This window comes from Penicillium expansum (genome assembly GCF_000769745.1).
Source record: "Penicillium expansum strain MD-8 chromosome Unknown contig349, whole genome shotgun sequence".
NCBI lineage: Eukaryota > Fungi > Ascomycota > Eurotiomycetes > Eurotiales > Aspergillaceae > Penicillium > Penicillium expansum.
Genome location: NW_015971314.1, coordinates 1 through 27,606, shown reverse-complemented (window position 1 = coordinate 27,606; position 27,606 = coordinate 1). Strand labels below are relative to the sequence as shown.

At 47.8% G+C, this 27,606-nt stretch overlaps 9 protein-coding genes across 9 annotated transcripts; 7 read left to right on the top strand and 2 right to left on the bottom strand.

Moving 5' to 3' along the window:
* Positions 1–410: 410 nt before the first annotated feature.
* On the top strand, positions 411–1,291 carry PEX2_097830 (uncharacterized protein; the record flags this gene model as incomplete). The annotated part of the gene is made up of 2 exons (XM_016747053.1): positions 411–656; positions 926–1,291. The coding sequence occupies 2 exons, from the start codon at positions 411–413 to the stop codon at positions 1,289–1,291; spliced, it is 612 nt and encodes a 203-aa protein (XP_016598402.1).
* A 2,033-nt stretch (positions 1,292–3,324) lies between these two features.
* Positions 3,325–4,858, top strand: PEX2_097820 (M28 family metallopeptidase; the record flags this gene model as incomplete). Its single annotated transcript, XM_016747052.1, has 2 exons — positions 3,325–3,402; positions 3,455–4,858. The coding sequence occupies 2 exons, from the start codon at positions 3,325–3,327 to the stop codon at positions 4,856–4,858; spliced, it is 1,482 nt and encodes a 493-aa protein (XP_016598401.1).
* A 1,888-nt stretch (positions 4,859–6,746) lies between these two features.
* Positions 6,747–10,403, top strand: PEX2_097810 (uncharacterized protein; the record flags this gene model as incomplete). The annotated part of the gene is made up of 3 exons (XM_016747051.1): positions 6,747–6,889; positions 6,947–7,164; positions 7,216–10,403. 3 exons carry the CDS (start codon positions 6,747–6,749, stop codon positions 10,401–10,403), a joined length of 3,549 nt encoding a protein of 1,182 aa, XP_016598400.1.
* A 3,105-nt stretch (positions 10,404–13,508) lies between these two features.
* On the top strand, positions 13,509–14,243 carry PEX2_097800 (oxidoreductase, short chain dehydrogenase/reductase family; the record flags this gene model as incomplete). The annotated part of the gene is made up of 1 exon (XM_016747050.1): positions 13,509–14,243. The coding sequence occupies one exon, from the start codon at positions 13,509–13,511 to the stop codon at positions 14,241–14,243; it is 735 nt and encodes a 244-aa protein (XP_016598399.1).
* Positions 14,244–15,813: 1,570 nt separating this feature from the next.
* Positions 15,814–19,936, top strand: PEX2_097790 (uncharacterized protein; the record flags this gene model as incomplete). The annotated part of the gene is made up of 2 exons (XM_016747049.1): positions 15,814–15,858; positions 16,001–19,936. The coding sequence occupies 2 exons, from the start codon at positions 15,814–15,816 to the stop codon at positions 19,934–19,936; spliced, it is 3,981 nt and encodes a 1,326-aa protein (XP_016598398.1).
* Positions 19,937–20,838: 902 nt separating this feature from the next.
* PEX2_097780 (uncharacterized protein) lies at positions 20,839–21,564 on the bottom strand (the record flags this gene model as incomplete). The annotated part of the gene is made up of 1 exon (XM_016747048.1): positions 20,839–21,564. The coding sequence occupies one exon, from the start codon at positions 21,562–21,564 to the stop codon at positions 20,839–20,841; it is 726 nt and encodes a 241-aa protein (XP_016598397.1).
* An 899-nt stretch (positions 21,565–22,463) lies between these two features.
* PEX2_097770 (uncharacterized protein) lies at positions 22,464–23,125 on the top strand (the record flags this gene model as incomplete). Its single annotated transcript, XM_016747047.1, has 2 exons — positions 22,464–23,049; positions 23,106–23,125. 2 exons carry the CDS (start codon positions 22,464–22,466, stop codon positions 23,123–23,125), a joined length of 606 nt encoding a protein of 201 aa, XP_016598396.1.
* A 1,490-nt stretch (positions 23,126–24,615) lies between these two features.
* On the bottom strand, positions 24,616–25,472 carry PEX2_097760 (copper acquisition factor BIM1-like domain-containing protein; the record flags this gene model as incomplete). The annotated part of the gene is made up of 3 exons (XM_016747046.1): positions 24,616–24,825; positions 24,884–25,197; positions 25,256–25,472. The coding sequence occupies 3 exons, from the start codon at positions 25,470–25,472 to the stop codon at positions 24,616–24,618; spliced, it is 741 nt and encodes a 246-aa protein (XP_016598395.1).
* A 760-nt stretch (positions 25,473–26,232) lies between these two features.
* PEX2_097750 (SRR1 family protein) lies at positions 26,233–27,275 on the top strand (the record flags this gene model as incomplete). Its single annotated transcript, XM_016747045.1, has 2 exons — positions 26,233–26,746; positions 26,917–27,275. The coding sequence occupies 2 exons, from the start codon at positions 26,233–26,235 to the stop codon at positions 27,273–27,275; spliced, it is 873 nt and encodes a 290-aa protein (XP_016598394.1).
* Positions 27,276–27,606: the final 331 nt, after the last annotated feature.

The window sequence follows — 27,606 nt, the reverse complement described above, 5'->3', positions numbered from 1 at the left end:
AGGGTTCATACAGCCCGACGGGTGTCTCAACGAGAATCTCACAAGGGGTCCAGTCTGGACTTGGGAAATACTATATACGAGGTTGGACCGAGATATTTATATTGAAGTCGGGTGGGAATTAATCGCGTGCTGGAGGTTTGCCTGTCTGGAAGTAAATGCTTAACATAACGAGGATCCGGCAAGAAGTCTCACTAGCGCTTTAGATTCAACCAGAGCTTGACGTTATATTCCTGATAAATACTAGTCGAACCAACAGCTTTACACTTACGTATCCCCACTTCATCCTCACTTTCTTCACTTTCTTCACTTTCTTCACTTTCTTCACTTTCTTCACTTTCTTCACTTTCTTCACTTTCTTCACTTCTTCGCTTGGCGTTGAAACCATCACGTTGTTCACGAAGAGTAACCATATGGACGCCATAATGCCCGCGCCTACGCCAGTTATGGGCACAGATCTGGTTCCCCCTTTCCTGTGGTTGAGCCATCTCCAAACCCTCCTCTTCCCTCGACCTGGGGGCCAGCTCTCGGGTCGTTATTACATACACCTCCTGAGGCCGTTGGTTGCGCAGAGGGAGCCGTTGCTACGGAACCGTTTCCCCTGGATTGTCTGGAATCTGAATACCGTCGAGGCAGCGTTGATACAAGTGGTTGGGGTAGTGTGCGATGTGGAGTGCATCAACTGCCTTCGGGGTCAGGGCCCGTTTTCACAGTGCGTCGTGGTGGACGGTCTTCCCAGTCTCACATACTGTGCAAACTGCCACTGGGAAGGAAGACCAAACAGCCAGTGCATTGGCAACCGTCTTCTTCCTATTCTGCGTCATCGGGGAGCCCCTACCAACACCCGTCATAACCGTTTCGATAACGACTCTCTTCGCATCGACCTTCACTGACCCTCCGTGCCTTTGATTCCGTTACCTACCCGAAGTCCGAACGCACGAATGGCCCGGTTGACCTGATCCATATGGCCACCATCAGCCGCGGCCAGAATAAGGTTGCGTGCCGTTTTGTCATGAACGATAACCCGACAGCGTACGCATTGGTCTACCAAACCAAAGCAAAGAAGGATCTTGCCTACGCTCGCCTACAAGACCTTAAGGGCTTCTATGAGCGCGTTTGCGACGTAACTGACGATTTCCCTTCCGCGTCGTTCCCCGATAATGAACCATACGAGGGAACCTGGCAAACTGTCCTAGAATCAGCCTTCGATAGACAAACTTTTACCTACAGAGAACAATTCCCAAGCCAAGATACCCCTGCACAAAACGCGACTAAGCTCCAGTCTATCCCTTAGGTAGATATATACGATATCCTCGACACTTTTAGCAACGTCGCGGCTTATCGATGATGATATACCTACTGCGAGGGAGAAAGATAACATAATATTACTTCCGATACCTATATCCCTTCCTAGGGACGAGTAGGAATCGCGAAACCCTACTCTAAGCCTCTGTAAAATATAGAACTACGCTTCTGTATTTGCTAAATTAATAGATCCCCTAACCTTATAGGCCCTGTAGTATCCCTGCTACTAGCTAGTAAGGCGTTATAGCAATGTAACAGTAACACCGCTAACCTCGCTTGTATTACCTCCCTCGATCATACCGGATACTTTATTGAAGGAGACCTGCGTATTATACGCGCTATACGTAAAGGACTCGACGCGCCCCTTAACTCTATTTCGGATATCGAAAGCACCCTCAACTTGGTCCATGTTATTCGGCAAGATCTGCACCGCACAATCAGACGGCACCATGAGCAGTTGGAGAATTATTTGCATACATATGCCTAACTCTCTTCGCTTTATGCACCATGATTTACTCCATTAGCTTCATATAACTCGTATTGCTCATTGATTGAAATGAATTTATTATTTGGGCCAGCATCTACAGCGTTTGGAAATGGTGTAATTCCCGTAATTGGAAGCAGGTTAAAAGTTTGGCCTCTTCTAGAAAAATGTGGAGCTCTAACTTTCGATCTTTGTCTTGTCCATTAGTATCAGCTTCTCCTGCAACTTCAATTCTACAACATCAAAGCTTACACCAGCCTCCCCGCGCTCCAATTTGAACTATAGGCTTCCATTGCATTATTATATCTATCCAATGCCCCCATAAAATTATACCGCTTGGCATATACCCAATTCAACAATGCAGCGCTTCTCCGTATCGGCCGGGTTTATTCGCCAATCCACTCAACGTAGAAGCTTTTCGCGGCATTTTATCCCAGGACAAGTCCCGCCACAGAGTAACCGAGATTATTTGGGATAAGGCGCACTTACAGAGACGCTCACAGCAAACATGGGATACCTATGAGGGACATTAGCTGCTCCTTGGCGAGGACGAGCCCGGCAACATAAGAGAGTAGGCTAGGGAGTACGGCTCTCATGGCTGGGAGAAGATCTTTCAGCGATATCGATCCGAGAAGAAAGATTGGTGTCATATTTGGTTTAAGGAGGCCTGTGAGGGAAACCTCTTCTATCTTAGGCAGAGGAGTAGGGGCGTGGACAGGCCGAATCATGTTAGGCGCGGAGAACACCGCTAAGGAAGTGCTGGAAACATTATTAGGGCCCACTGCATTAGCAGAGAAATACCTTCGCCGATAATAGTGATTAAGATGCATTTCTATGCGGCGTCAACCAGTTTCCTACTCTAAAGAGAGTCACCATCACACCCGCAGCCCATGGTCATTTATTCGCTGCGCTATACCCAACTCATGATCCGCACTTTCCCCAAGAGATGCAACTATTTTATGCCACGGGGGTGGCTCTTTCCCACACTGGCAAATAATCTTACGACTACAATCACACTGAGCTCAGAGAATAGTAGTATGATGCATGCCAGTGCGAGGTCCACCGCAATACTAATCTCTAAAAAGCAGTTAGCTAAGTTAGCCCTCGGCCTGCTGGATCTTATCATGGTATGATCACTATCCAAATCAACAGATAAGGCGAACATATTGCGAATATGAAGTAAATAATTAGTCTTAAGGTTCATTGTGGTGGCAATGAGCGCAACCTCCCGCAACAATGTTATCTATCCCTACTATCTTCCCGCCTGCAATGCCTTGGCACTGTAACCTCAGCCTTCAGATTAACAGGCGCCGTCGGGACTCCGCCTGCAGAACAATAGCCGGCCCTATGAAATTGCTTCCTCCTCTGCCAAGTGCCAAGTCCAACAAGCCGGCATCTTGGCTTACCCCTCGGGGCCCTGCCAATCACACATCATTGCACTTTATCATCGCGTGATGGTCACGGACAGTCTGAAGAATAGATATAAAAACACCCTTTCTCTGGCTCAGAATGGGTATTGACTCGCGCATTACTTAACGATGAAGTGGCTTTTGTTGATCACCCACCTGTCTGTGGCCTTGGCCGAAGCTAGTCGGAAGAAGCCCCTTGTTTCACCGGTATGTACGCATGATGCATCCCCCCTCGTTATCAGGTCGTCTGACCTTTTAGGATGATTTTCCCTCTACGATTCGGTTGAAAGACCTTCTGAAGGGGACCCAACAGCTTGAGGATTTCGCTTACGCGTACCCCGAGCGTAATCGTGTCTTTGGCAGTGCAGCACACAACGATACTGTTGACTTCCTCTATCGCGAGTTGAAGAAGACCGGCTATTATAATGTGTGGAAGCAGCCACAGGTGCACACATGGACTACTGCAAATACTACACTGACCTTCGATGGCGAGTCCATCAAAGCGTCCGCCATGACATACAGTCCCAGCGCAGATGTTACTGCAGAGCTGGCAGTGGTCTCCAACCTCGGATGTAGTGCATCGGACTACCCGAGTGATGTGGCTGGTGGAATCGCCCTGATCAAGCGTGGAGAATGTACTTTCGGACAAAAGTCAGTGTTGGCTGCTGCGGCCAAGGCAGCTGCTGTACTTGTCTACAACAATGAGGCAGGGTCTGTTAGTGGAACGCTGGGTGGAGTAACCAATGAACTTGGCCCTTATTCCGCCATTGCAGGAATCTCTGATGTCGATGGCAAGGCTCTGCTCAGTGCGGCAGCGGAGGGCGCCGTTACTTTGGCTCTTTCGATAGACAGCAGAATCGAGAATCGCACTACATTCAATGTGATTGCAGAGACAAAAGGCGGTGATCACAATAACGTCGTCTCACTGGGAGGTCACACCGACTCAGTCGATGCCGGCCCGGGTATCAACGATGATGGCTCTGGAATCATCAGCAACCTCGTGGTAGCAAAAGCGTTGACGCGATACTCTGTCAAGAATGCCGTGCGATTCTTCTTCTGGACAGCAGAGGAGTTCGGCCTCTTGGGTAGCGAGTACTACACATCGCACTTGGACGCTGAGGAACTGGCGAAAATCAGACTTTACCTCAACTTCGATATGATTGCCTCGCCCAACTACGCCCTCATGATCTACGATGGTGACGGAGATGCCTTCAACCAGACTGGGCCAGCGGGTTCTGCCCAGATTGAGGCATTGTTCGAGAACTATTTCAAATCCAAGAAGCTCTCGTACATCCCAACCGAGTTCGATGGCCGATCCGACTACGACGGTTTCATCTCTCGTGGAATCCCTGCCGGTGGACTTTTCACTGGTGCTGAAGGCCTCAAGACCGAAGCACAGGCAAAACTGTTCGGAGGCCAAGCAAATGTATCCTACGATGTGAATTATCATGCTGCCGGTGATGACTTCAAGAATCTCAATCACGAGGCATTCCTGATTAACTCGAAGGCTACGGCTTTCGCTGTTGCCAAATACGCCAATAGCCTTGCTTCGATCCCCCGACGGAATGCAACATCCACCAAGCGAGTGGTCAAGAAAAGAGCACCCCGGTCGCATGCGCACACTAAGAAGACCGGATGTTTCCATTCTCTGGTCGAAATCTAATAGGTGCGTTTACCTATCACTGATCGCCAATGTTGATATAAGCATAAGCAAGTATCCAATTCAATGCATCTTTCTCTGGCCGATTTCAATTGTTGTTTACGGCGAGCAATCACATATTCTGTCAAAATTAACTTGGGGATTTTGGTACCCAAGACTAGAGATATTCAGTAGGTACATACAGGTACATAATTACAGAGTACTTGTCCAAGGAATTATTGGTATAGTATCCAAATTACACGGTTCTATAGAATGCTCTAGCTGGCGTAGAAGAGGAGAGATATGGGCCATGTAAATGGCGGACCTGTGAATTACTAGATGCAGTATCTAATACTTCGGCGTATAAACTAGTTATATATTAAATTATACTATATATATTTATATACATAATATTAAAAATCTGGAATTATTAGTGTAAGTATATAAAATATACAAATTTATGTATGATAACTGACTAAAATAACACGAATCCGCTCTTTTCCAATCTGCGCGGACATAGCTGACTAAACAATATATGCAACCTTCCAAGGTTGGAAATTGGATGGGACCCGCCCACAGAGCGGTCCGTTGATTTTTCCGGGGTTCAATACCATGTATTGAACCGCATTCGACATTAACTATAAGAGCACTAGTGCCACTGTTGGTCAGCAATTGTTCGGTAGTAGGCTAGTGGTACTAATAATAAGACTAGGGTTATCAACGCCTTGTCTAGGTTTGTGAGCACGCGGGGGATTAAGGAAGAGTTTATCACCACTCTATCAGTTGAGTATCCGAGTAACCTTGAGGGTTAAGGAAGGAAAGACGGAGCCAAAAGGGGGTTGAGATAGTATGAGGCCTGTGTTAACCTTTAGCTTCATAAGACGAATGAAATATGATATTGACAGTCTTCTCCACCTAGCTCACCCTGCCTACACCCAGTTGCGCGGTATTCAAGCGGCTCCCCCCTATCTCACCAACATCCACCGAACTATTGACCGCATATAAGCCACATACTAAACGCGGTCAATTCTCAAAGCGTCTTTGGCTTTAAAGCGGCATCATCTTTTGTGTTAAGGTGAATGTGGGTGATATGGGGGAGAGGTGAGAATAGGGTAAAAAGAAAAAAAGGTGAGAATACTGACCCCTGGCGCTCTCACCTTCACTCTACCTAGTCTGCGATGATATATAACAGCTCAAGGGTGCATCTCTGGTTCTGCTATTCTTATCATTTTTTTAACTAACCAGTCGAAAGGCATGCGCCCAGAAGCCATATAAAGGAAACTTTTGCAAGACGAACGCACGTTGCCGCCATGAAACGCCCACTGGTGAACGAAAACTGTTATTTCTTGGTATTTTTATAGTTTGTACTCCGTATGTTTGTTTGGCATATTTAATCGATGGAAGGGACATCGAATACCAGAAATGCGGTATGACAGGGTAGGAAAAAAAAAACAAATATGCAGAATTGCCCCTGACAGGGATCAGAATGAGCTGTTCACTTCCAGCCATCAGCCACTCCTCAAGGCCTTCGACCAGTAGCAAAGCCCAGTACAAGATAGAAGGAAAGGTACATTAGTGTGCAGCGACGTGGTGTGCAGTCATTCGTCGAGGCCATAACTAACACAAGCCATTATCACTAAGAGCTGTTGCATTTTGTCCTTGTCTACTTTCGTATGTCCAGNTTTTTTTTTTTTTTTTTTTTTTTTTTTTTTTGCGATTCAAGGCCAAGGCGTAACGCAGTGGAACCCTTTTATTTTTGTATGTTATGGAAAGATCCAATAGGAAGCCGACTGAGATATCTTTTTTGTCACAGCACTGCTTATCCTCCAAATTCTTCGACGTATAAATGCGGTATTGGTAGTCTAGCTTTGGGCGGGAAAAAAAACTCACCATTCAATTATCATCAAAGCCCATGGCACCAAACAACGCGAAAGAAGAAACAGAGGAAGCATGGGGGAGACACCGCGAGGAGCTCAAGTCCTTGTGGCTAGAAAAGCGGTTGACAATGAAACAGGTGCAAGACTACATGTCCCAGATGCACAATTTTTGGAAGGAGTCAGTTGGCGACGATTCTAGAAGCTTGTTGAAACCAACTAATACATGGCTGACTAGGGAACATCAATACTCTCGACAGTTTAAGAAATGGGGATTCAAGAAAAATCGGAAAGAAAACGAGTGGATGTTTGTTGCGAGTCGTGGCGAGAAGCGGAAACGCGATGGGAAAGATTTCGGCCCTGTCTGGATGCATGGTCAACTTATTCCTGAACATAAGGTCAGGAAAGAAATTTCTCGACATGTAACTTTGTCCTCTCAATACTTCGGAGACCTTGGTGAGTAATGCTAGCTTATGGCTTTTTCGGTCAAATTTCTAAATCTTCCAGACCCGAAGACCCCTGATGGCATTCTCGTGGGTACGCCTAGAGCAGAGGTAGAAGCGGTCTACGATGGTGCCACAGACTGGCCTCAGAATGAAAGCTTTGATTTTGCGACCCTTGGGGATATACCCCTGGCTCCATCGAGCTACGAAGGTCTTACATGGCAGTCTGATCTACAAGAATTGATCCCATCAGGGTTTGGGATTTTCTCTCAGTCGAATGAGCTGCCAGCTGTTTTCTCGCCCCCCGGAAATTTTGCCTTGGAGCAAATCGTTTCTCCCAGACTATCGCCATCTGCCGTCACCAATGACCATGAACAATCTCTCAGTTCCGACCGTATGATCGAGGAAGGCCTTCAAATTATCTTGACACAATTTGGTGGAGAGAGTAGCAGCAGCTGCAGTGATTTGGCTACAGCCTTGCAATCCGTTACGGCAGGAACAGAAGACGCCTTTCAATCCGCCTCTTCGAAGAATTATTCCAATTATCTCCAAACATATGTGTACCTGGCATCTAATAACCTCCTCTCTGAGTTTTCAACAAAAAAGCTCGTTTTACTTATCGCTAAGACCCATTCTCACTCAATGTTGAAGGCGCTTCTGGAGTCAATTAGTACAAAGATTGAAATATTCATGAGCACTCTTCTGGTCAGTGCAGCAGCCTTGGGAGACACCAAAATTTGTCGAATGCTCATCGAGGCCGGGGTAGACTTGGATGCCCACAGTGGACTGGCCATGCGGACAACAGCACTTCACCGAGCAATTTCAAATTACCGGACTGAATGTGTAAAAATGATACTAGAAGCTGGTGCAGACCCAAATTTGGTGATTGACAGCGAGACACCCTTGCATAATAATGCTGGCTCGCGTCTGTCATATCAGTCAACATTCGAGATTATGAATCTATTACTTCAACACGGAGCCCGTGTGAATCCACCTCAAGACAGCGCCCGACCTACTCCGTTGCAGCTTGCCGTGCAAAGCGGCCATCCTGGGCTTGTGCGGCTCCTTCTCGAAAAGGGAGCAGATCCCAACCTCTTCACAACTTTCAAAATTGGCACAGCTCTACAGATGGCGTGCACAATGTCAAGAAACGCTACAATTGTTGAGCTTTTGATAAAGGCAGGGGCTGACGTTGACTCTTACTCTGGCTACAAATTTCATGTCCGGGAGAAGAAAGACTATATGGATAGTGATGCAGATCTTTCCTCAAGTGAAATGGATGAGGAGGATGATGATTTGTTGTTTGGAAATTCAGTCAAGTCTCCTATTTTGTTAGCAGCCGAAAATGAGAATTGGGAAGCGGTGCAACTTCTATTGGAAGAAGGGGCTGCCATCAATGCTGGTCTCAAAAAGAGACCTTCCAAAATTCTCCGAGAAGAACTAGAAAACCTCGAAACACCAGTTCTCACTCCACTGCAGGCCACTGTTCGGGCAGAAAATATCACTATGACTCGCATGCTCTTAGCAAATGGAGCTCATGTTAACCAGAGGATGGAGGGCAAACACGGTTTTACAGCGCTTCAAATTGGTGCCACAGTTGGCAATGAACGGCTCGTTGACATCCTTTTGCGAAAGGGGGCGGCTATCAATGCTCCTGCTGGTGTCTATTATGGAAGAACGGCACTTCAGGCTGCTGCAAGTCACCTGGATACAAGACTGATGAGTCTCTTACTTCAGGAAGGAGCAGATGTCAATGCTCCCCCGGCTCGGTCTGGAGGTAGGACTGCTCTACAGATAGCAGCCGCGGCAGGTAACATCGAAGGCGTCAGAATGCTGCTTGATGCAAAGGCAACTGTCAATATCGACCCTAGTCTCACTGGGGGGGTCACAACCCTTGAAGCGGGCTTCATGGCTACAGATCCGGTAGTAAAAGACGAGATTATACACCTTCTGCTGCGTGCTGGTGCGTCTCCTGGGGCACACCAAATCGGCCAAGAGCAATATGCACCTCTTCACTCTGCTGTCAGACGCGGTGATTTGAGCATGGTAAGAAGACTTTTGGAGAGAGGAGTAAGCCCAAACATTGGTTTCTGCGATTCCGAGGCGAAGAAAAAAACCCCTTTGCAGAGAGCTGCTTTCCAAGGGAATGACAATATCGTCCAGGAGCTGATAAAGCACGGCGCAGACGTCAATGCTTCACCTTACTGGGACGGGGGGCACACAGCCTTGCAGGCTGCAGCTTTGATGGGGCATGAATCCACAGTCAAGATCCTTTTATGCTTTGGCGCAAACATCAAGTCAGAAGTTGCAAGTGTCAATGGAGTTTCTGCGATAGAAGCTTCTGTTCGTGGAATGAATGATCTAATTACTCGACTTCTTCTCGAAAACGAACCTGACGCTATATCTTCTGACCCTATCACAAAATGTCGAATCATAGGTATAGCTTTGGAATCTTGGAAATGCGATGTGTCTCTGCTGGAGCTTCTTCTCAAGGGGGGAGCATATGCTGGAGAAACAGCAAGCTCTGTTTCTATACCATTTCTTCAGCAGGCAATACATATACACGGTTTCCAACTGGCTGAATGTCTAGTCTCTGCTGGCGCCAATGTCAACCATTACTGGAAATGCAAGGTTGATCATTTGGTCACTCCCCTTCAATCTGCCGTGTGGATGAAGCATGATGACATTGTCAAATTGTTGCTTCAAAGGGGCGCTGATGTCAATGCCCCAGCAAACGAGAATGGTGGACAGACCGCGCTACAAATAGCAGTTTCCCAAAACAATCATGCCATGGTAAAGCTCTTGGTTAGTCACAAGGCAGATGTCAACGGTATGCCAAGTCCAGTCCGAGGCCGATCAGCCCTTCAAGAGGCTGCAAGCCGAGGTTTCGTGCAGCTTACTCAGTACCTACTGGATTGCGGGGCAGACCCTAACCTACCAGCAGCCCGACTTGGGGGCTTTACTGCGCTACAAGGAGCCGCGATCGAGGGAAAATTACGCATAGTGATCATGCTGCTTCAAGCTGGGGCACATGTCAATGCAGCGCCCGCTATTGAACAAGGACGCAGTGCAACTGAGGGCGCTGCAGAGAATGGCAGACTTGATACCTTGCATCTCTTGCTGAAACATCATCCTGACACGGAAGAGTTTGATATCATCAGAAAACGGGCCGCCAAACTAGCTCTAGCCAATGGCCACTTGGCTATTGGGAGGTTTTTGCTGGCATATCGCAAGAATGCCTGGAGGGCATGAGCGGTCTTTTTGGCCGCTTCGCGATGGTATGCACTGAGGTTTGATCTCGATATAGGCTTGGAATCAAAATCGTATAGTCCTTCTTCTCTCCCTATATGGTTAACGAAATAATCGAATGAAAAGTACGTTTACAGGTAGATCCTGGCCTCGGTAGAACGTATTAAGTACTAATGATGAAAAGGAAAAATGGCCGACAAAACAATAAAAACAGCACAGAAGAACGAGTAAGATGAAATAGAAAGATTTAGTTAAGAGGACCAAATTAAGCAGAAGCAAGGTCGACGCCAGCTGGTCAAGATACGTTATGACGTGTGGGAAAGCTTGACGCTTCCACCACGAACACAACGGAAGAACAGTAAAGAAGAACACACAAGTACATGGAAGAGCGATAGAAAGTCAAGAAAGCATACAAATTTACTAAAATCAAGCTACATCATACTATTGATAGGGATCTCCATGCACGCCAACTCAATGTCCAAACTTCGAAGACTTTACACCTAATCATTCCCACCTCTCCTTTTCCACTCCCACTTCTTTCCCTCTCTAACATAATTCCCTGTCTCCTCATTACAAAATAAAAATCATAACCCTTCCTGTCCGCCACAAGCAACTCCTCCCTGCAATTTTTAAAGCTCCTCTCCGCCTCAAACCATCTCAAAAAAATAGACTTCAACCCAGCAAAGTAACCATTAGCAACCACATTCATCCAGAATAAAGCCGTCAGCTCGCCCTCCGAAAACTCCGTTGTCCATCACCCTGTAATAGACGGACGGAAGTACAGACCCTCCGTGCAATGGGGTAGTGGGATTTGACTAGTGGCAGACCAGTTTGTCGGAGCAGTATTCGCAAAAGCTTAATTCTGGTAAGAGGGGATGCAATGCCATCTACCAAGAGCTAGACTGTCGCGATAACAATTGCAAATAACCAATTTTCTCCGTGTGTAGTTCAGGAACTTGCGGATACTGGGGGTATGCTTCTGTGCGTGAAGATGTGCTATGAACGGGGTCGATGAAATGGACAAGGTGCGGCCTTGTAATGACGAAGTCGCAGGCGTGTTCTAGGGGTTCTGAGCACTCTGAGATCTATTCGCTCAATATAGTAACGGCTTAATGAATTATTTGTCACTCCATTACTATGCACTTGGTATTACTTTTAGATAATCAAATAAGCCCTGATAGTTGGCTCGAATGCAAGCTCGGGAAACCACTGCGTCATCGACTAGCGGTGTCTAGCAAGCCCAGCATGGGTTTCCTCTCTTGTGAGGATGTGGCGGTAAGTGTAAAAAAACGAGTATAGTCGTTTATGTTGAATACCAAGTCAGGATACATGGTTGAAACCGAGTATTATACCTCGAAAATCATGCGACAACTGGCACCAGGCATACATACCATACAAAAGTGCATAATATAGTTAGTCATCGCTATCCGCACAGATTGTAGAAGTAGTTAGCGGGTTTCATCATTTTTAGTTAGTTAGAGAATCATATATCTGCCGTTGGCTATGAACCATTATCTAGAAACGGAACATCTAGCTAGCCAATGATATCTCACGTTTACCACCCCAGCTTCGGGTTGGTAATCAGGTTTCCGTGAGTCTCTATATGTAGTCTTCTTCCATATAGAGCCCTCTTCCGTCTGGGGAACTACTGCGTATGGAAAATTACTACGGTATAGAAATCATCTTTGGACTGTCAACCACAGTTCGAGTGCAATCAACATTAGAAGTCTGAGAAGACAGGTCTAGGGAGACTAGGTGGTCTGGAAAGATCGAGTAGTCTGAGAAGACTAGGCAGTCTAAGAAGAACCAAGTAGTCCTAGAGCTTCTCCAAGGTGGAGCAATGAGTAGTTACATCATCGTATCAGAAGCAGGACTGAACAGGGTCTTGAAAATCCCCATAATACCATTTTGATTTTTGGCTCATAGCAACATCACCATATCATCCTATCTATCCAACTGCAGCGATTCGAGCCGGAAGCTAGGTTACGGACATCCACAGCGACTCAGGGTTGCCAGCTCAAAATGTGAGTGCTGTGTACGCCATATTTGATCCACAAGCCTGTTTGGAATCTTATAAGGCTTATAGCCAACGTCAGTGTAGCCCGAGACGGTGAAGCCGGAAGATTTCCCTTTAGCCGAAGACGAATCAGGATGGGGATTTTCCATACCACGAACCCGAGACGATTCGATCAATGAAGTCAAGAATCAATCAATTCTCACTATGGAGTCAAATGTTGCCTTGTATCACCCTGAGCCGGAAGCAATCAGCAATTTGTTATTTAACTATGCCATCTTTGAGGGTTCTTCAGCTCCCAGTCATCATCAACTATACTCTCTCTATTCGCCCGTCACAACAAGTGCAGCTACAAATGTGGCGGAGTATACGACTCCATACAAGGAGATTGACCAAGATGGGGTTAGTAGCCTATTTGAATGCCAGCGTTAACTTTGGATGCATTACCCCTACGCCACCCAATCTGTGAGCGCAAATGCAATGTATCTAGTTCATTCAAATAATAGTTCCCATGTCCTTGCTCTCATCATATAGTTCTCATGTCTTTCCAGCCCCTTCTCCCACAGTTCCAAATGGCGATATATAAAATAATTAACTGTCCAATAGCACCAGACTCCTGATATTTACCTCAGTCCATTTCTCAAGACATAAGCACAAGGCGGCTCGAGGTTCTTCCCAGCAAAGGATAAATGTTGCTACAAGATCAATATAGCAAAGCAAATGGGCAAGGAAGGACTTAATAAAGCTTTTGTATGTGTTGAAGAGCTAGCAAGTACTAATAGAAAGAAAATACAAGAATTTTACGTATACCAACGTAAGACCCACTATAAGTCAGGACCATGGATGAATGTCAGTGCCACAATCGTCGTGGGACTATTCCTTATTTCCGTCTTCAGCGGTCTCCGATGCCTTATCCCCGCTCCTATCCCTGTCTGATGATGCAATCAATTTGGCGTTTTGCTTGGTAATGTACAAATAACCAAAAAAAAACTCAAGCAGACTTTTCTTATTACCGAATTTAAGAATCAAGTCAATACTAATTCTAAAAGCCCCCGATTCTGCGTGAGGAATCAGTGACATCCAAAATCATCTAAATGCCTTCCATTCAAGGCTCCACGGTTCTCATCTTCGGGGGCTCTTCTGGTATTGGATATGGCGTTGCTGCCAAATGTCTCACCGAGGGAGCCAAAGTCCACATTGTATCTTCCAACGCAGAACGTATTGCCAAGAGTGTCGCGGGGTTGAAAGGGGAAAGCCCTGGCTTTGAAGTTCAAGGACACGTCTTGGATCTTTCTACAAAAGATGTTGAGAGAGGCTTAGAGCAGGTCCTTTCCGCAGTTGGCCAAATTGATCATATCGTCTACACCGCCGGCGATAGTCTAGCGCTTCAACCTTTGGACACCATTGATCTCGAAGCAATCCAGCGGGCAGGCCATATTCGATTTGCAGTCCCGCTCTTGCTTGCTAAGCTCGCTCCTCGATTCTTGACCCCCGGCTACAAGTCGTCCATCACCTTGACTACCGGGAGTGGTTCTCAAAAGGCATTCCCCGGGTGGTCATTGATGGCTGGCTACCTCACCGGTCTCCATGGGCTGACCCGAAACCTCGCCCTAGACCTGAAGCCGCTTCGGGTCAATCTTGTCAGCCCCGGCGTTGTTGAAACCCCGCTCTGGGGTGCAGAGGGAGTACCTGAGGACTTTAAGAATGGTACGACTTTGGGCAAGGTCGGTGTGTCCGAAGAAGTTGCCGAGGCTTACGTCTACTTGATGAAGGACACGAATGCCACAGGCAGTTGTGTTAGCACCAATTCTGGATCACTTTTGATGTAAAGTATCTCATTTGAATTAAGATTATATCGAAGATCCATGTACAAACGGACCTGTTGACTTAAATTCTCGTAAATGCTCTTGTATATGAACTACTATGCTTCATCGAGTGAAAACCATCAGGATCCGTTGAAAGCTATGAATCGGAAAAACCTGAAAGTCCCACCTCCATGATTTAGCACGCTCATGCAATCCGGAGGCCAGGGATTTGTACTTATTCAAGGTGGATCATCACAAGCCTCCGGTGGTCCTGACTGACTGTAATTTGTAAGCAGCTTGCCCCCTACCTACCCGTGGACGTAAGCCCACTTGTTAGGGTTTTGGTGGGCTCCAACAACATGATAATTCCATCCTTCATAATCCTTCGAGATTGGATAGCTTGCCCTGGTTGCGCTCGCCGATTTCTGATGTGTACTTCTGGAGAGAGAATTGTATTGTCTATTCGGCTGATCATCGGTCTCATGGACTGTATCTGATGAAAATGTTACGGTCACGGGCATGGCCGGTGACGCATCGCACGAAGCGGTGGTTTAGCGCGTGTACGATCAACAAAATGTCCCGCACTAGGCTGAACAGGGAAAAGGTTGTTAGGTCGACGTCCTCATGGCTGCAGGTATCCTAGCCTGCGGTGTGGGCGAAGCCGAGCTGGGCTGGGGGTGATCACGTCGCGCCATGAGTAGGCGATTTCTGGGAAGCCGTGGAGGATTCTCAATGGTTTATTGTTGTGTGGGGGTTTGCCGGCTTTCAGGATGTGAATGTTTAGATCCGCGGTTTGGATGTTGTGGAGGGGGGTGTTGTAGTAGAGCCATTGTTGGTATTGGGAACTAGATGAGATATCAAATGTTATCTATAGAAAGGTCCATTTCACAAATTAAGCCTTTCTTCGCCTTCTTCTGCCGTCAAGAGCAAATATCTATTGAAAAAGACCACCTAGAATGACAATCTGGAGATATAACTGGAAAGACTAACCAGAAAGATGTTACAAGGCCGCAAACGCGGCCGACTATTGATGTGTGGGATATATGCGAAAAGGTAAGCAGTAACTTACTGCGAAGTACAACATATGTACAACATAGTTTAGATAGTTATACCGAGGCTATTATACCTGCGAAACCCCAGACATAATATATAAGCGATGCATAGATATGCATAGCAATGCATAAAAAAAGTTGGTCCACCAAGGCGGTAAACCAAGTTTTTGTGCCTGACCCATCAAAGTCATGACGCAAGTTCCTCTCGATCTCGGATCTGTCTGGATCTGCCTTGATCGGCTTCGATCTTTTTTTTTTCCTGCTTTCTCCTTTTTTTGTTGAGCTCTCCTTACCTGGCATTGCCTTCGTGTCTCCTTGTTTTTGACTGGCCCCCGACTTGGTCGATCCCTCCCAAGTTGTTTCCCCTCAACTTCTCAGTTTCCCAGTTCCCACTTCTTATAGCTACCCATCGCATCATCATTTGGAGATCCACATTCCCTTCATCCACTTCAATTTCGGATCCCGGCGCTGCACCAAGCAGTGTCCGGCCATCCGATCTTTGACCCGTTCTAGTCCATAAAAAGGCCCCCAGACTTTGAACAATGGTCTTCGGTCGTCGCAAGAGAAGTGCTTCTGCTCATCACCAGGTGTGTTTCACGCGTTGAATACCAAGGATAGCAGATTTCCCTATCTGTAAATAGGCCCCGTTGCAGCATTTGATGCAATTCAACGGGTACCTGCAACCTATGCATGAAAATGAAACTGACAGCTCCCCTTCCTTCCCGCTAGCCACTCTCCACACCCGCCGCGCAATCCGCCCAGTCCGCCGCCAGCCATGCTTTCCTAAAATCCCAACCCTCCTCAGCCAGCTTGTCCTCCGCAGCGGCGGCAGCAGCGCTCCGCAACTCCACACCTACCCCGACCCCCATTGAAAATGTCCAGACAAAGCGCATGGTCCAGCGGCGGAGCTCGACCCACTCACAGATTAACCCCGTTGGCGGTCGCCGCTCGGCCAGCGTGAGTGCGACACTTCGCCGCTCCAGTAGCAATAGTTCGATGAGCGCACGCACCTTTCGCGACCAGTCCCCTCATCGCCCAGCTACCAGCTCCGGGCCTGTCGGATCCGGACCAGCACCCATCGATGTGCCTCCATTACCTTCTCTCCCGACACAGTTTTCGCCGCGGAAACTGCCGAACCGACGTGCGATGAGTATGGAACCATCAATGCGTTCGCCTCCATCGTCTCCACCGCGCGCTGGGATGAGGGGCGTGGATCGGGAACATGCGCGAGGGTCTCCGATCCAGCTAGCTACGCATCAACGTATAACTAGTCTTGGGACCGTTCCAGAATTGGAACGATCGGCGAGCCGGAATTCGGTGAATTTCTCGTACCCCATGGGCTCGCGACCTACCTCGCCGACTGCAATGTCTGAGAATAATCCGATGAGCCTCCACGATGCTATTCAAGAATCGATTGCTGAGGTATCTGACAAATATCCAAAAGGGAAGCCTAGAGCACAGTTATCTGGTGATCTGGAGGAAAGCCCTGTTGCAGACAAATATGGTCCTCTGGCTGGCACCGCAGGTGCTGCAGCTCACCCGGTTGGCGTGCCGAAGGACAGCCCAAGTTCGAATGTTCGGAGTGGAAACGTGCGAAATTCGTTTATAGAGGCTGATGCTCTAGACCATTATACTGGTACCACAGTGCCTGCTGTGACAAGCGTGGAAAGTGAACACCCATCCTCCCGAGTCCTTCCTGAGCGGTGGCCATCCACCGTTCGAGAAGAGCCCGAGGATGGCGATACGAATATCGAAGATATCCCTATACGGCAAGGCAGAGACCGCACAACGAGTGCATCGCCAACTACTGATCATGTAGAGGCAGCACCAGTGCCCTCGTCACCCTCATCGGAACTGCAAATAGGGCAGCAGCCACATCGTCAATCAAGCAGCCCAGGTCGAACTGCTCGTTTTTCCAGATTGCTCTCTGTAGCTGGAGCCGGTGATCAAGTTCACCAGCCTCCGCCCAGATCAGTATCTCCTGTCAAATCGGCCTTGAAACACCCAAGGGGAAGCTCTTTATCGCCAGATGGAAGGGTTGGGGCAACCGGTCGAGTCCTACCATCGAACGAACTATCAGATGGTACCTCAGTCGCTTCTGACGAAGGGTCCCGGGTGGACACCAGGAAGAAGCCTGCCAAGGTCAGTTTCGATGATGAGGCTGAAGTCGTCAATATAGCAGCCAGCCCTCCTACCTCGCCAGAAGAATATACGCCTGATTTCCCGTCCGGCGGCAAAGCCAAATCTCCCATGAATTGGCTTGGTGTTGGCAAAAAGAAGTCGCCCGCGGAGTTTGCGAGCGATGATGACTGGGATGTAGTCATCAAACCCCGACAAGTCCTTCCATCTTTCGGTAGCATTCGAGGGAGCCGAGGTGGTCCCCTCAAGAGATCACCAATCCCAGATTTCAGTGACAATGAGTCCAGCTCTTCATCTGCATCTGATATGGCGCCAAGGCCGGATATGTCGCTCCCAAATGAATACTTCCAACCACGCGGTTTGAGCGCTCTGGAGCAGTTGTCTCTCAACGGCAGCTTGCCGACTTCGCATTCGGATACCAACAAACGAGAGGATACAGTCACCGATGATGACACTGAGAAACAGCCATATTCTAGCGTGAGCTCAAAATTGTCCGTGCCTGACATTGCTGTCGAGCCTGCTACACCCCCAGCAGATGGAACCAATCAAAGTTTCGATACGAAGAGATCCAGCATGGAACAGTATAGGATTCCGGGTGGGTTCCCGCCTTCCAGCATAGACCGCACTCTCGATTCGACTGCAAAGAATACTAGCGCCCAGGCCGTAGCGAGCGCCCTTCCAAAGCTGGATGACGTGGATACTGAGGAGGAGTCTGGTGATAGCGTCTACAGCGATGCAGCGGAAGACATGGACGGTGATGGGTTTGGATCCATCAATGCAATTGTCGATAGCCGGTCAGCCCCTAGGTCGGCACCGATCGAGGAGAATGCGAGCGAATCTCGGGACGCAACGCCAAGGCCTATCGGTAGAGCCGCCATCGTGGATAGTCAATCACAAAATGTGACAGGTCAACCACCCGAAGAGCGTTCCGTGACACCAACTCAAGATTCGGTCAACCGCCTGGCAGAGGAATTCCCCACCTCTTCGGTTGGCCATGGACTTGGTTCTGCATACCCGCCAGTGCCAATCCAGTCGCAAACTCCCAACGTGACTGCTCAGAATGCCAACGTCCAAGCACAGCGCACTATGCGGCCCCGCCCTATCTCGGTGGACGTGAATGGCGCGTCTCGGGATCCTCGGTGGTCGAGCAACGATACCTCCCCGCGAGGTAGCAAGGCTAAACCACGTCCAATGTCTCTTGGTCCGACTTTCCACAATTTAGGAGGACAAACAGGTATACCTGACACTCTCCGCCGGAAAATGTCGAATGGAAGTGATTCCTCGAGCAGCTTCAAACGCTCTTCTCCGCGTTCAGATACACACTCCATGCGACGGACAATGAGATCTGGTGCTGCTGGTGCTAACGTTCGAGTCCAATCTCCAACAGAGCGCAATGAGTCACACCTTGAAAATCGTCCTCTTTCATCTGGCTCCTCGAATGGCACAATGCGCAAGACTCTCCGAGGGCCTACTGGAGGTGAGCGATATTCCTTTTTCTCGACGAACAAGAAGGCGCCACCGAGAGCCAAATTCACCAAGGCGCCCCCAAAGTCGGCGCGTGCAAGTCGGTTCGCAAATTCAGATGGCGAGGATGAAGCCCGGCCCCAGGTCTTCACCAGTCGATTCGCAGATTCGAGTGATGAAGGTGACCCTGGACGTAATAAGTTACGCCCTGTCCGCGGTATCCCCCGTCGCCAAGGTGCTGACGATGGTGACTCGACAGAGTTGGAAGATAGCTCAGAAGAAGGCGCCCGGCAGCAAGCACAACCAGTACTTGCATCTCAGACAATGGCCTCTGCATACGGGTCCCGCGGAAAAAATGCACCAAATATGTCTGGAATGGCAGCTGTGGCCAAACAACGTGGCATGTCGCAGAGAGACTTGGAGGAGTTCATCATGGCGCCTCCCGGTGGTCAGAAGAGAGGACTTCTCACCCGACTTGGCATCAAGAAACCCAGGAACTCGGAACATGGATTTCGCGAAGCTGGCGTCGAGAGCCCCCTAGAGCGGTCCCGTCTGGAACTCGATCAATTACGGAGCGAGGGCATGATGAATGGGAACCACGGCATCACAACAACCACAGTTTCTGCCGGGAATCCTGAGCCGACTCGTTCATCTAAGCTAGTGAAGAGAAACTCTAAGCGCCAGTCGACAGGACCAAACTCTTGGCCCCTTCACTCCAACAACACCAAGGAAGAAGAACCTCTTCAGCCAGTCGTGGAACAGCCATACAGCGCCCCGTCGTATGCACTCCAATCACAGGATCCCGTGCCGGCAACAAATGGTGCAGGCGCAGCACAAAATGGAAGCATCGTTGTCAATGGGGATGATGATGCTCACAGTGCATCTCCGGTTGCAAAGATATCCGAGGCACCCCGCGACGGACCAGATCCCAACAATGGCGGCACCTCTGAAGTCACGAACCCCGATGGCCATGGACTTTCGGCGCGCGAGGTTGTAATCGCTGGCTCAGGACGAAAGAAACGATTTCCTCTTCTCCGGAAGGCATTCGGTCTACGCGATTGATCTTACCCCGCGGACCTGAACTGTCTTCTTGTAATCATCACTCTGAGTAAGACGATTGAACAAATACCCTTGTTTCACGCTTCAGCTCTAATTCTTTTTAATTCCCTCTTCCCTTTCCTTTCTCCTTCTCTCTTCACACTTTTCTGTGAGGGAAGACTTGTGGCTTATGATGGCTACTGTTGTCTTTCCTTAAAAATCGATTCTATCTTCACCGATATCTAATCTTTAATGACTGATATACGCCCCTTGGTTTGCTTCTTCTGGCTCACCCTTTCCTTTCTTTCTCTTGTTGTCTTGGCTGTGGCCTGTATGCCACTTTCCTCTCTCACTCACTTTTGGAAAACCTTCTTTGACCCAAAATTGGGTATGACACTCTCGCTCTTACTTCTTCTTCTTCTTTCCTTCTATTTCTTTTTGATCTTCCGGTGTGGCCCATTGGAGTTCTTCGCTTCCATGATACCCTCGTTTTTCCTCCCCACCTTGTATTATTGACGTTCTTTTATATCTCAACCCTGGTCCCTTTTTAGGCCGAGTGAGCTCTAAAACGAGATAGCGTGTCGTCTTGGCTATTTTCAGACTTGTTGTTTTCATAGATTTGGTCAACAAGAGACACAATATGATCTACTTAATACTTCTGTGATATTTTGCATCTCGAGCCAGTAAATGCTGTGCTAACAATAATAATCTTGTTGTACTGATCTTGGGGAGATGTTATACTATTTTCTGTGCTTAGCGATATATTTCTGGCATACGAGTTGGGATTCTGATTCTATATATTCGACCACAGATCCACTGCGTCTACATGCCAATTCTAAATCCCTAAGACATTCGACAACGATTTTTGCATTTAAAGCGCTTGATGATGAAAAAAATAACCATGGTAGAATCTTGCTGAGTATTATTCATAAGGATATCCCCCCTCTCCCTGTATCAAAAAGGTCTTCATTATCACGAGACGCCGAACATTCCCGTAGTTCATACTGGCCCTGTAAGAGTGCATCTCGAATAGCACGCTGGTGCTTTCTGAATTGGATAGTGCCCGTCTCCATTCCTGCCAATACATCAAAGTGAAACTGACGATGTTCATATTTCATCTGTTCGGCAAATGATTGCTGCTTTAGGGAATGTACATGGGCATAGAGATAGGAAATTTGGCAGGCCAAGTGAAGTAGCAACATAGCATCATCACTAGGACAGTCTAGCCAGCTCTCAATCAGTGCATCAAGGAAGCCTGGTAGTGGTGGGAATGACACGTTCTCGTGTGAGTCCGCTGTCAACGGCGCATCGCCAGAAGGTGAGTCGGCTATCAGAGGGAACTTCCACTCCTCAGCCGGGAGAAGGATAATTATTGTCTTGCTGGTCGGAGAAACGAGTCGCTTTTGTGGGAGTTCCACTTTCGCATTCCCGATTTTACGTGGCCCTTGCGAATCAAGAGCCCATCCAGCCTTGACAAGTAATTCGGCCGCCTCATCAAGGTCTGAGACAAGTAGATAGAGATTGAACATGACTGTAGGAACGCCAAAATGATAAAGAGTATCTTCGAACCAGATGACGTAGGGGACTTGATGGGCAGATAACACTTGACAAGGCTTGTATCTTCTGTCGGTGTCGGACTCGTGATGGGGCATAGCGTATATGAAGCCTACAACGGAGATGTGCAGGTACCGATTCAAGTATGATGGTCTTTCGGTGTAGGTGTCTGAGGTTGTAGATTAATGACAAGAAGCGATGTCGTCAGGTTTCCAAAGGAAAGACTAACAAGGTGCAAATAAATACAGTCCACGTGACTTACTGAGGCATCAGTCGATGTTTGAAGATGAGATCGTTAAATACTAATTTCACGTATTGATAAATTATGTATTTCTAATCTGAATACCATTCTCCAATAAGAGTTAGGCAGAGTAGGAGGGATACCGATAACTACCTATTCTGTTGGCGGATGCCTAAGCTCCTAGTTCTGGATAGCGTCATAAATTGCCTAATTTAGCTCTCTGATTCTTGCTTGGTTTCCCTGCTGCCTGGTAGGTCCGGCATGTCTAATAAGTGCTGTCATTCCAATTTCCAATGGCACTTCTATAACTCATGAGTGTCCATCTAGCTATTACGCCGAGAAGGAAAACTATGTAGAAAGACATCTAAAAAGACATCGGAGTGTTATCTTGCATAGATCAGATTATGAAAGTATTACGTCGTCAAACATGGAGGCCCGGCCGACTACTTTTGTACTTACTAAAGGATCTGCCTCCATTCTTGAACAATTCCTGAGGTAACAAATGATAGATGTAGGATTGAGATATAGGATTCCATAATACAAAAGAATAGCGTAGATAATTGCGAATACAATACTTCTATACCCTTTCATATGGCTTTTCAACTTCCTTCATCAATTACTGCCTAATATAGGCACCGAATGTTGTAGACCAGTGGGTATATATGCAGGTCATATAACCCCAAATAACAACCCAATCCATCATCACCTACAAAGTGCATTTGCCATTTAAACTTGCCTGCTACCACTTTATCAGGCATGTCTTCAGAGTTTCACGCCCCGGAAGCACTTCGGGCAGCTCTCTCAGCGCTCGGAAATGCACTCGGCGACGAAAAATACGCTCTTGTCGGTGGCAGTGCCTGTACAGCACTAGGCTCCGAACGAGCAACCCAAGATATTGACTTTGTTGTCCTTCGGGGCCAAACTCCTGCTGTGAGAAATCTGCTGCGGAGTTCTCCGGACTTTGAGGTTGAAGCAAGGACATATCACACATGGTATAGGGCTGAAAAGCCTGTGGAGATCGAGATCCTCGCGCCTGCTGCTTTGTTCCGGGAAACATTCGATGAAACGACCGAAGTGATCACACTTGGAAACTTAAAGGTTTTGAAGCCGGCATTGCTTCTGAATGCAAAATGCGGGTCTATCCCCAATCGGGCCAGTGACGCTAAAAAGAGAACCGATGCTCAAGATATTATTTTCCTTCTTGGTTACTGCGCTGAAAATTCCGACCACCTTCCAAAGGCTTCTGAGGTCCCAAACGCAAGCAAAGACTTAGTTAAAGCCTTCATCCGAAAGTACGGCGGCGAGGAATCTTGGATTAGGGCTGGCTATGACCTGCAGATGGGTTTGTTGCATCTGATTCGGGTTTGAGGTCTTGGTGTTTATACTAACAACTTATAGGCTGTTTCACAAGAAACTGATTTATCTCAGCACTTAGATTCTAACCATTGGGGACCCTTTCGGTTTCAAGCATGTGGTTTTCAATGATAGCTTCAACGAGTTGCTTTCCGACCAAGACTGACCACTTTCTAGCCCTAGTCAACTGTTACACATAGAAAAGTCCATTTCACAAATTAAGCCTCTCTCTGCCTTCTTCTGCGGTCTTTGTGTGGAACTGAAGAAGGCAAGCAAAATACTCATTAAAAAGACGTCTAAAAAGACTGCGAGAAAGACATCCTGGTTATATATAGAAAAGTCTCTTGCACAAAGTATGCTTTTTTACTGCCTTCACATATATCCGAAAAGATCAGCTGAAAAGACATCACCAATACGCAGCCGACTATTCTTGCTGTATTTAAATAGGAATATAGATTCTCTTTATTCTAGTTTGTCATGGTAAGTATAGGATGTTTACCTGCTCTGTTCATCTCCACAGTCGCGTAGTCCGACCATATGGCTGATAGGAGTGGATCCGCATGGACTGGCCGCTTGGCCTAATGGTTAAGGCACCCGACTCCTAGTTAATAGTGTCATCGGGAGATTGTGAGTTCGAATCTCATAGTGGTCGTTTTTTTGCTCCTTTGAAAATATCACATATTGTGAATTGGTTCGGGACGATTTTTAAATGAGTGAGGTATGGCAAGGAGAGGGGAATGGCCGTATTCAGAAGTTAAGACTGTGAGTATGGCAGTCGGTCCTAATCAGGAAGGTCCGGCTATCAACAAACGTCCATCGTAAATAAGTTTACTTCCTAAATAACATTTTTCACATTGAAATCTAAGAATTTCGAGAAAAGTAGAGCAAAGCAGGTCTCAAGTCTTTTGCAGAGAAAAAAGAAATTCATGGTTCATTTCTCACTCCTACCACCGTTTTGGTGACCATATTTCTGCCGGGACGATTGGTCTCCCCCTAACTCATACAATTTTAATATACAATCTGATCTTTAAAGGGGTCTTACATAGGAGTTAAATCTGGTTTTCGTCAAGGTGAATGGTGCTTCAAGTGACTTGTTTTCGATGGGCATACTATTTATTGTATGAGTTAATATAGGGAGAGTTCAGGTTAGGTGAGGTCATCTCCGCACCCCGAAAAGGATTTGCTCAAAACCTCGACTAATACGGATACATCGATCCATCGATATAATACTGTTGGAAGCTGTATGATGAAACAGGAAAAGACCAAAAAATGGGAGCATGCTAAGGTTGAAATCTACTCTTCCACAAGATCGTCAACAAATTCAAATTGGACAGGTGTATTCGTTCAACAGAACTATAGAAATAAAGCCCAAACACCAGTGAACGCCAGAAAGACCCAAAACGTCAATTATATAATCCATTTCAGAAAGACATAGACATGTAGTATCATCAACACTGATTTTGAGGCGTCACAGATTAATGAAAACCAGGGGTATGGCGCAAAGGAAAGACAAAAAGGGAGCGCACACAAATGCAATCAAGAAAGCTCGACATATCTACATGTACACACCAAAGGCCACAGCCAGCAACAGCGGCACGACAGCCGCAGCCGACAATTTCGGAGGCTCTAGCATCGCCGCACCCGAACCAATAGAACTGGTCGTGTACATGTACTGGAAACTGATGTCCGACGAATTGAAGCAATTGTCGCGAGTGACTGTCTCTACGGACGCATCACCATCTTCTGCGAACTCAATGTCCACGCACTAGAGACAAGTCAGTATATTGATCGGCGGATCGGAAAATGAGGGGGCTGGGACATACATTGAATAGCGCAGCGCCGTGCTTGGCGGTCTCGACCAGCTGAATTGTGGCATAGTCGCCCGGGCTGACGGAGATATTGGCCGGCAGGGGCACCTGGGGCAGACACACGGTACCGGGGTAAGGGTTATTGGTCGGGCCGACGATCTGGAAGGGTGGGACAACAGGGTGGCTCATGTTGTCGGGGATTTCACCGAAGCCGAGGTTGATATAGATCAGGGCAGTGGCGTGGCCTGGGAACCAGCCCGGCTGGAAGGCGACAGCACCACCGCTGACGGGCCACTTGGTACGGTTGGTCGACCTGGGCATACCACCACCTTGGAAAATTCGAGTCAGTAATTGATGTTCAAGGACGAGAATATAGGTTTTGCTTACAAGGATAAATCCACTCCATGCCGTACGGGTAGATGAGTGAGCCATTCTTTGCATCATAGGCGACACCAAGACCATTAGATTGCGAAACGGTGCCGTTGGTGTGGAGGTTATTTCCTCGATAACCAGGGTAAGTGATGACGGTGTGAGCATGCGCCAGACCCAAGCACAGCAGGAGCAGGACAGAAGCCCATCGCGATATGGATTGTGTGAAGCTCATGGTGAGATACGACAGCGACGGTGACAAGTTGCAAGAGGTGCACAGTAATTATTCAGCTGTTGCTGAACGAGACTTAGACTCAATTTATCCGATCGCAGGATGAACGAAGCAAGTAGGAGAGAGGGAGGGCAACGGAAATGGCACAATGGGACACCAAAATCATAGAAAGTCCAAGACCAAGACCAAGCCATGATTTTCGAGGGCTAAATGGTCTTTTTGAGGGGTACTGGGCTTCACTAGGGCGGACGAGTCAGAGCCCTGGAAAGCAGATGTGACCGAGACTGCATGGTGAGGCATCTGTGACTGGCTCCGCATAGTGATGAAGAGCAGGGGTAGCCTAGGATCATCACAGCCCGCTGCAAGTGCCATCACCTAAAGGGTGATACTGCACGATGATTTGCTGAGCGACCAGCGGTGGAAGCGCCGAGGGGGCACGCTAACGTTCGGGGAGACAACATGAGCGCTTACAGGATGTGCGAGTGTGCCCAGAGGATAAGTTCTGAATTGTTGGACTTTCTTTCCTGCAAAGCATTTCACTTTTTTCACCTGAATATGTAGCTCTATCTCACCCTAAGCTTCACTTGGAATGGTATACTGTCTACCTAAGTACTCCAGCCATTCTCCTTAGTAAGCCAGTTGGAGTCTCGCCAAGCATTTCCCCCGCATCTCCAAAAAAAAAAGCTTCAATAAATCCAATATAACCAATATCAATATATAACTCCAAAACCACAATATTTATATAATTATACATATATAAAATATGCCCCACACATCTCACCCTTCTCATCGAAAACGACCAACCCCAAAACGAACCCAAGTGACCGACGACGATGGCTGGACCCATGTCGCAAGTGGCGGCAACGTGCGGCGCGTAATGCGCACTCGTCCGCGAGGCACAACTGAAATCAAGGAATCAGAGTCCGGGATATCCTCCATCCACCCCGAAGAACCCACCCTGACCCCCGCAGAAGCACCGGGTCGACTCACGCTGTCCGAGCTGCAGGCGCAGTTCCAAACTCATCGTGAGCGTTGGGAGGGTTCGGAGAGTTGGACTAAGTTGACGAGCGTTTTGGATGAACGGCTGAAGAGGGCGCAAGAACAAGCTTCTACTTCTGATGCTACTTCTTCCGCCCCGGCCCGCTGTCCCGTCGACGCCATTGTCTGTATTGGGCTCGGAAGCCCGAGTGGGTTCTTGCGTGATGGATGGGTTGATCGGCGGTCTGTGTCGCTTTATCAGCTTGCTGCTCTGGCCAGCATTAAGGATCAAGTTGCTTGTTCGTTTCCCGGTCTTTTGGATTTAGTTTTTTGTGTTGGTTTTGGTTTTGGTTTTGGATATATTCATCTTGGGGCTATACTTGGATCTCCTTGGATATTCTTCTTAACCTCGATTATCGCATACCCAGTAATTCGTATACCCCATGCTAATCACACACCCATATTACAGGCACCACTTCCTCCAATCTCAAAGTCTACGCCCAAGACCCTGTCTTCAACACACTAGACGAATCCCTCCTCGCAGCGCTGAATATAACAGTCATCAAGCACCCAGAGGCCTTCTCGCACATCACAGCGAACACAATGCTCTTCTGCCCCGGTGCCGAACGCAAACATCTTGAATTATTGCTGCCGTCGAAGCCGTGGCTGTTGTTCGGTGGACCGCTTGAGCATGCAGACTCGGATGGTGTATTGCAAGGTTACGTGGATGGAGCTGGGTCGTATTGCTTGCCGGTGTTTGAGGCGCTTGAGCATGCCTTTTGGAATATGAGGCTATATTGGGTTGAGGATGTCGTGGGTGAGGAGTGATATCTATATAAAAGCTTTTGGTATTTTGGGTATTTTGGCTTGTTGGAGATGCATGGGACTATACAGGTTAAAGACAGGTATGCATGGGATTGGCGTTAGTGTATTCCTTGAGATTGAGTCAAATATCATGATCTTTCCCATATGCGCCTTCCAGGTTTGGTCAAGTACCCATGCACCCCCGTGCCTTCCCTTTTGGGTCAAAAACCGTCACCCACCCCAGTTTCCCCGTCGCCTTAAGCCACAGGGAAGGTATAAATACCTGCTCCCTCCCACTTTTTCTCTCTTCTTCTTTCTTTCTTCTTCAACCCTCCGGGCCCACATTGCACTCCGT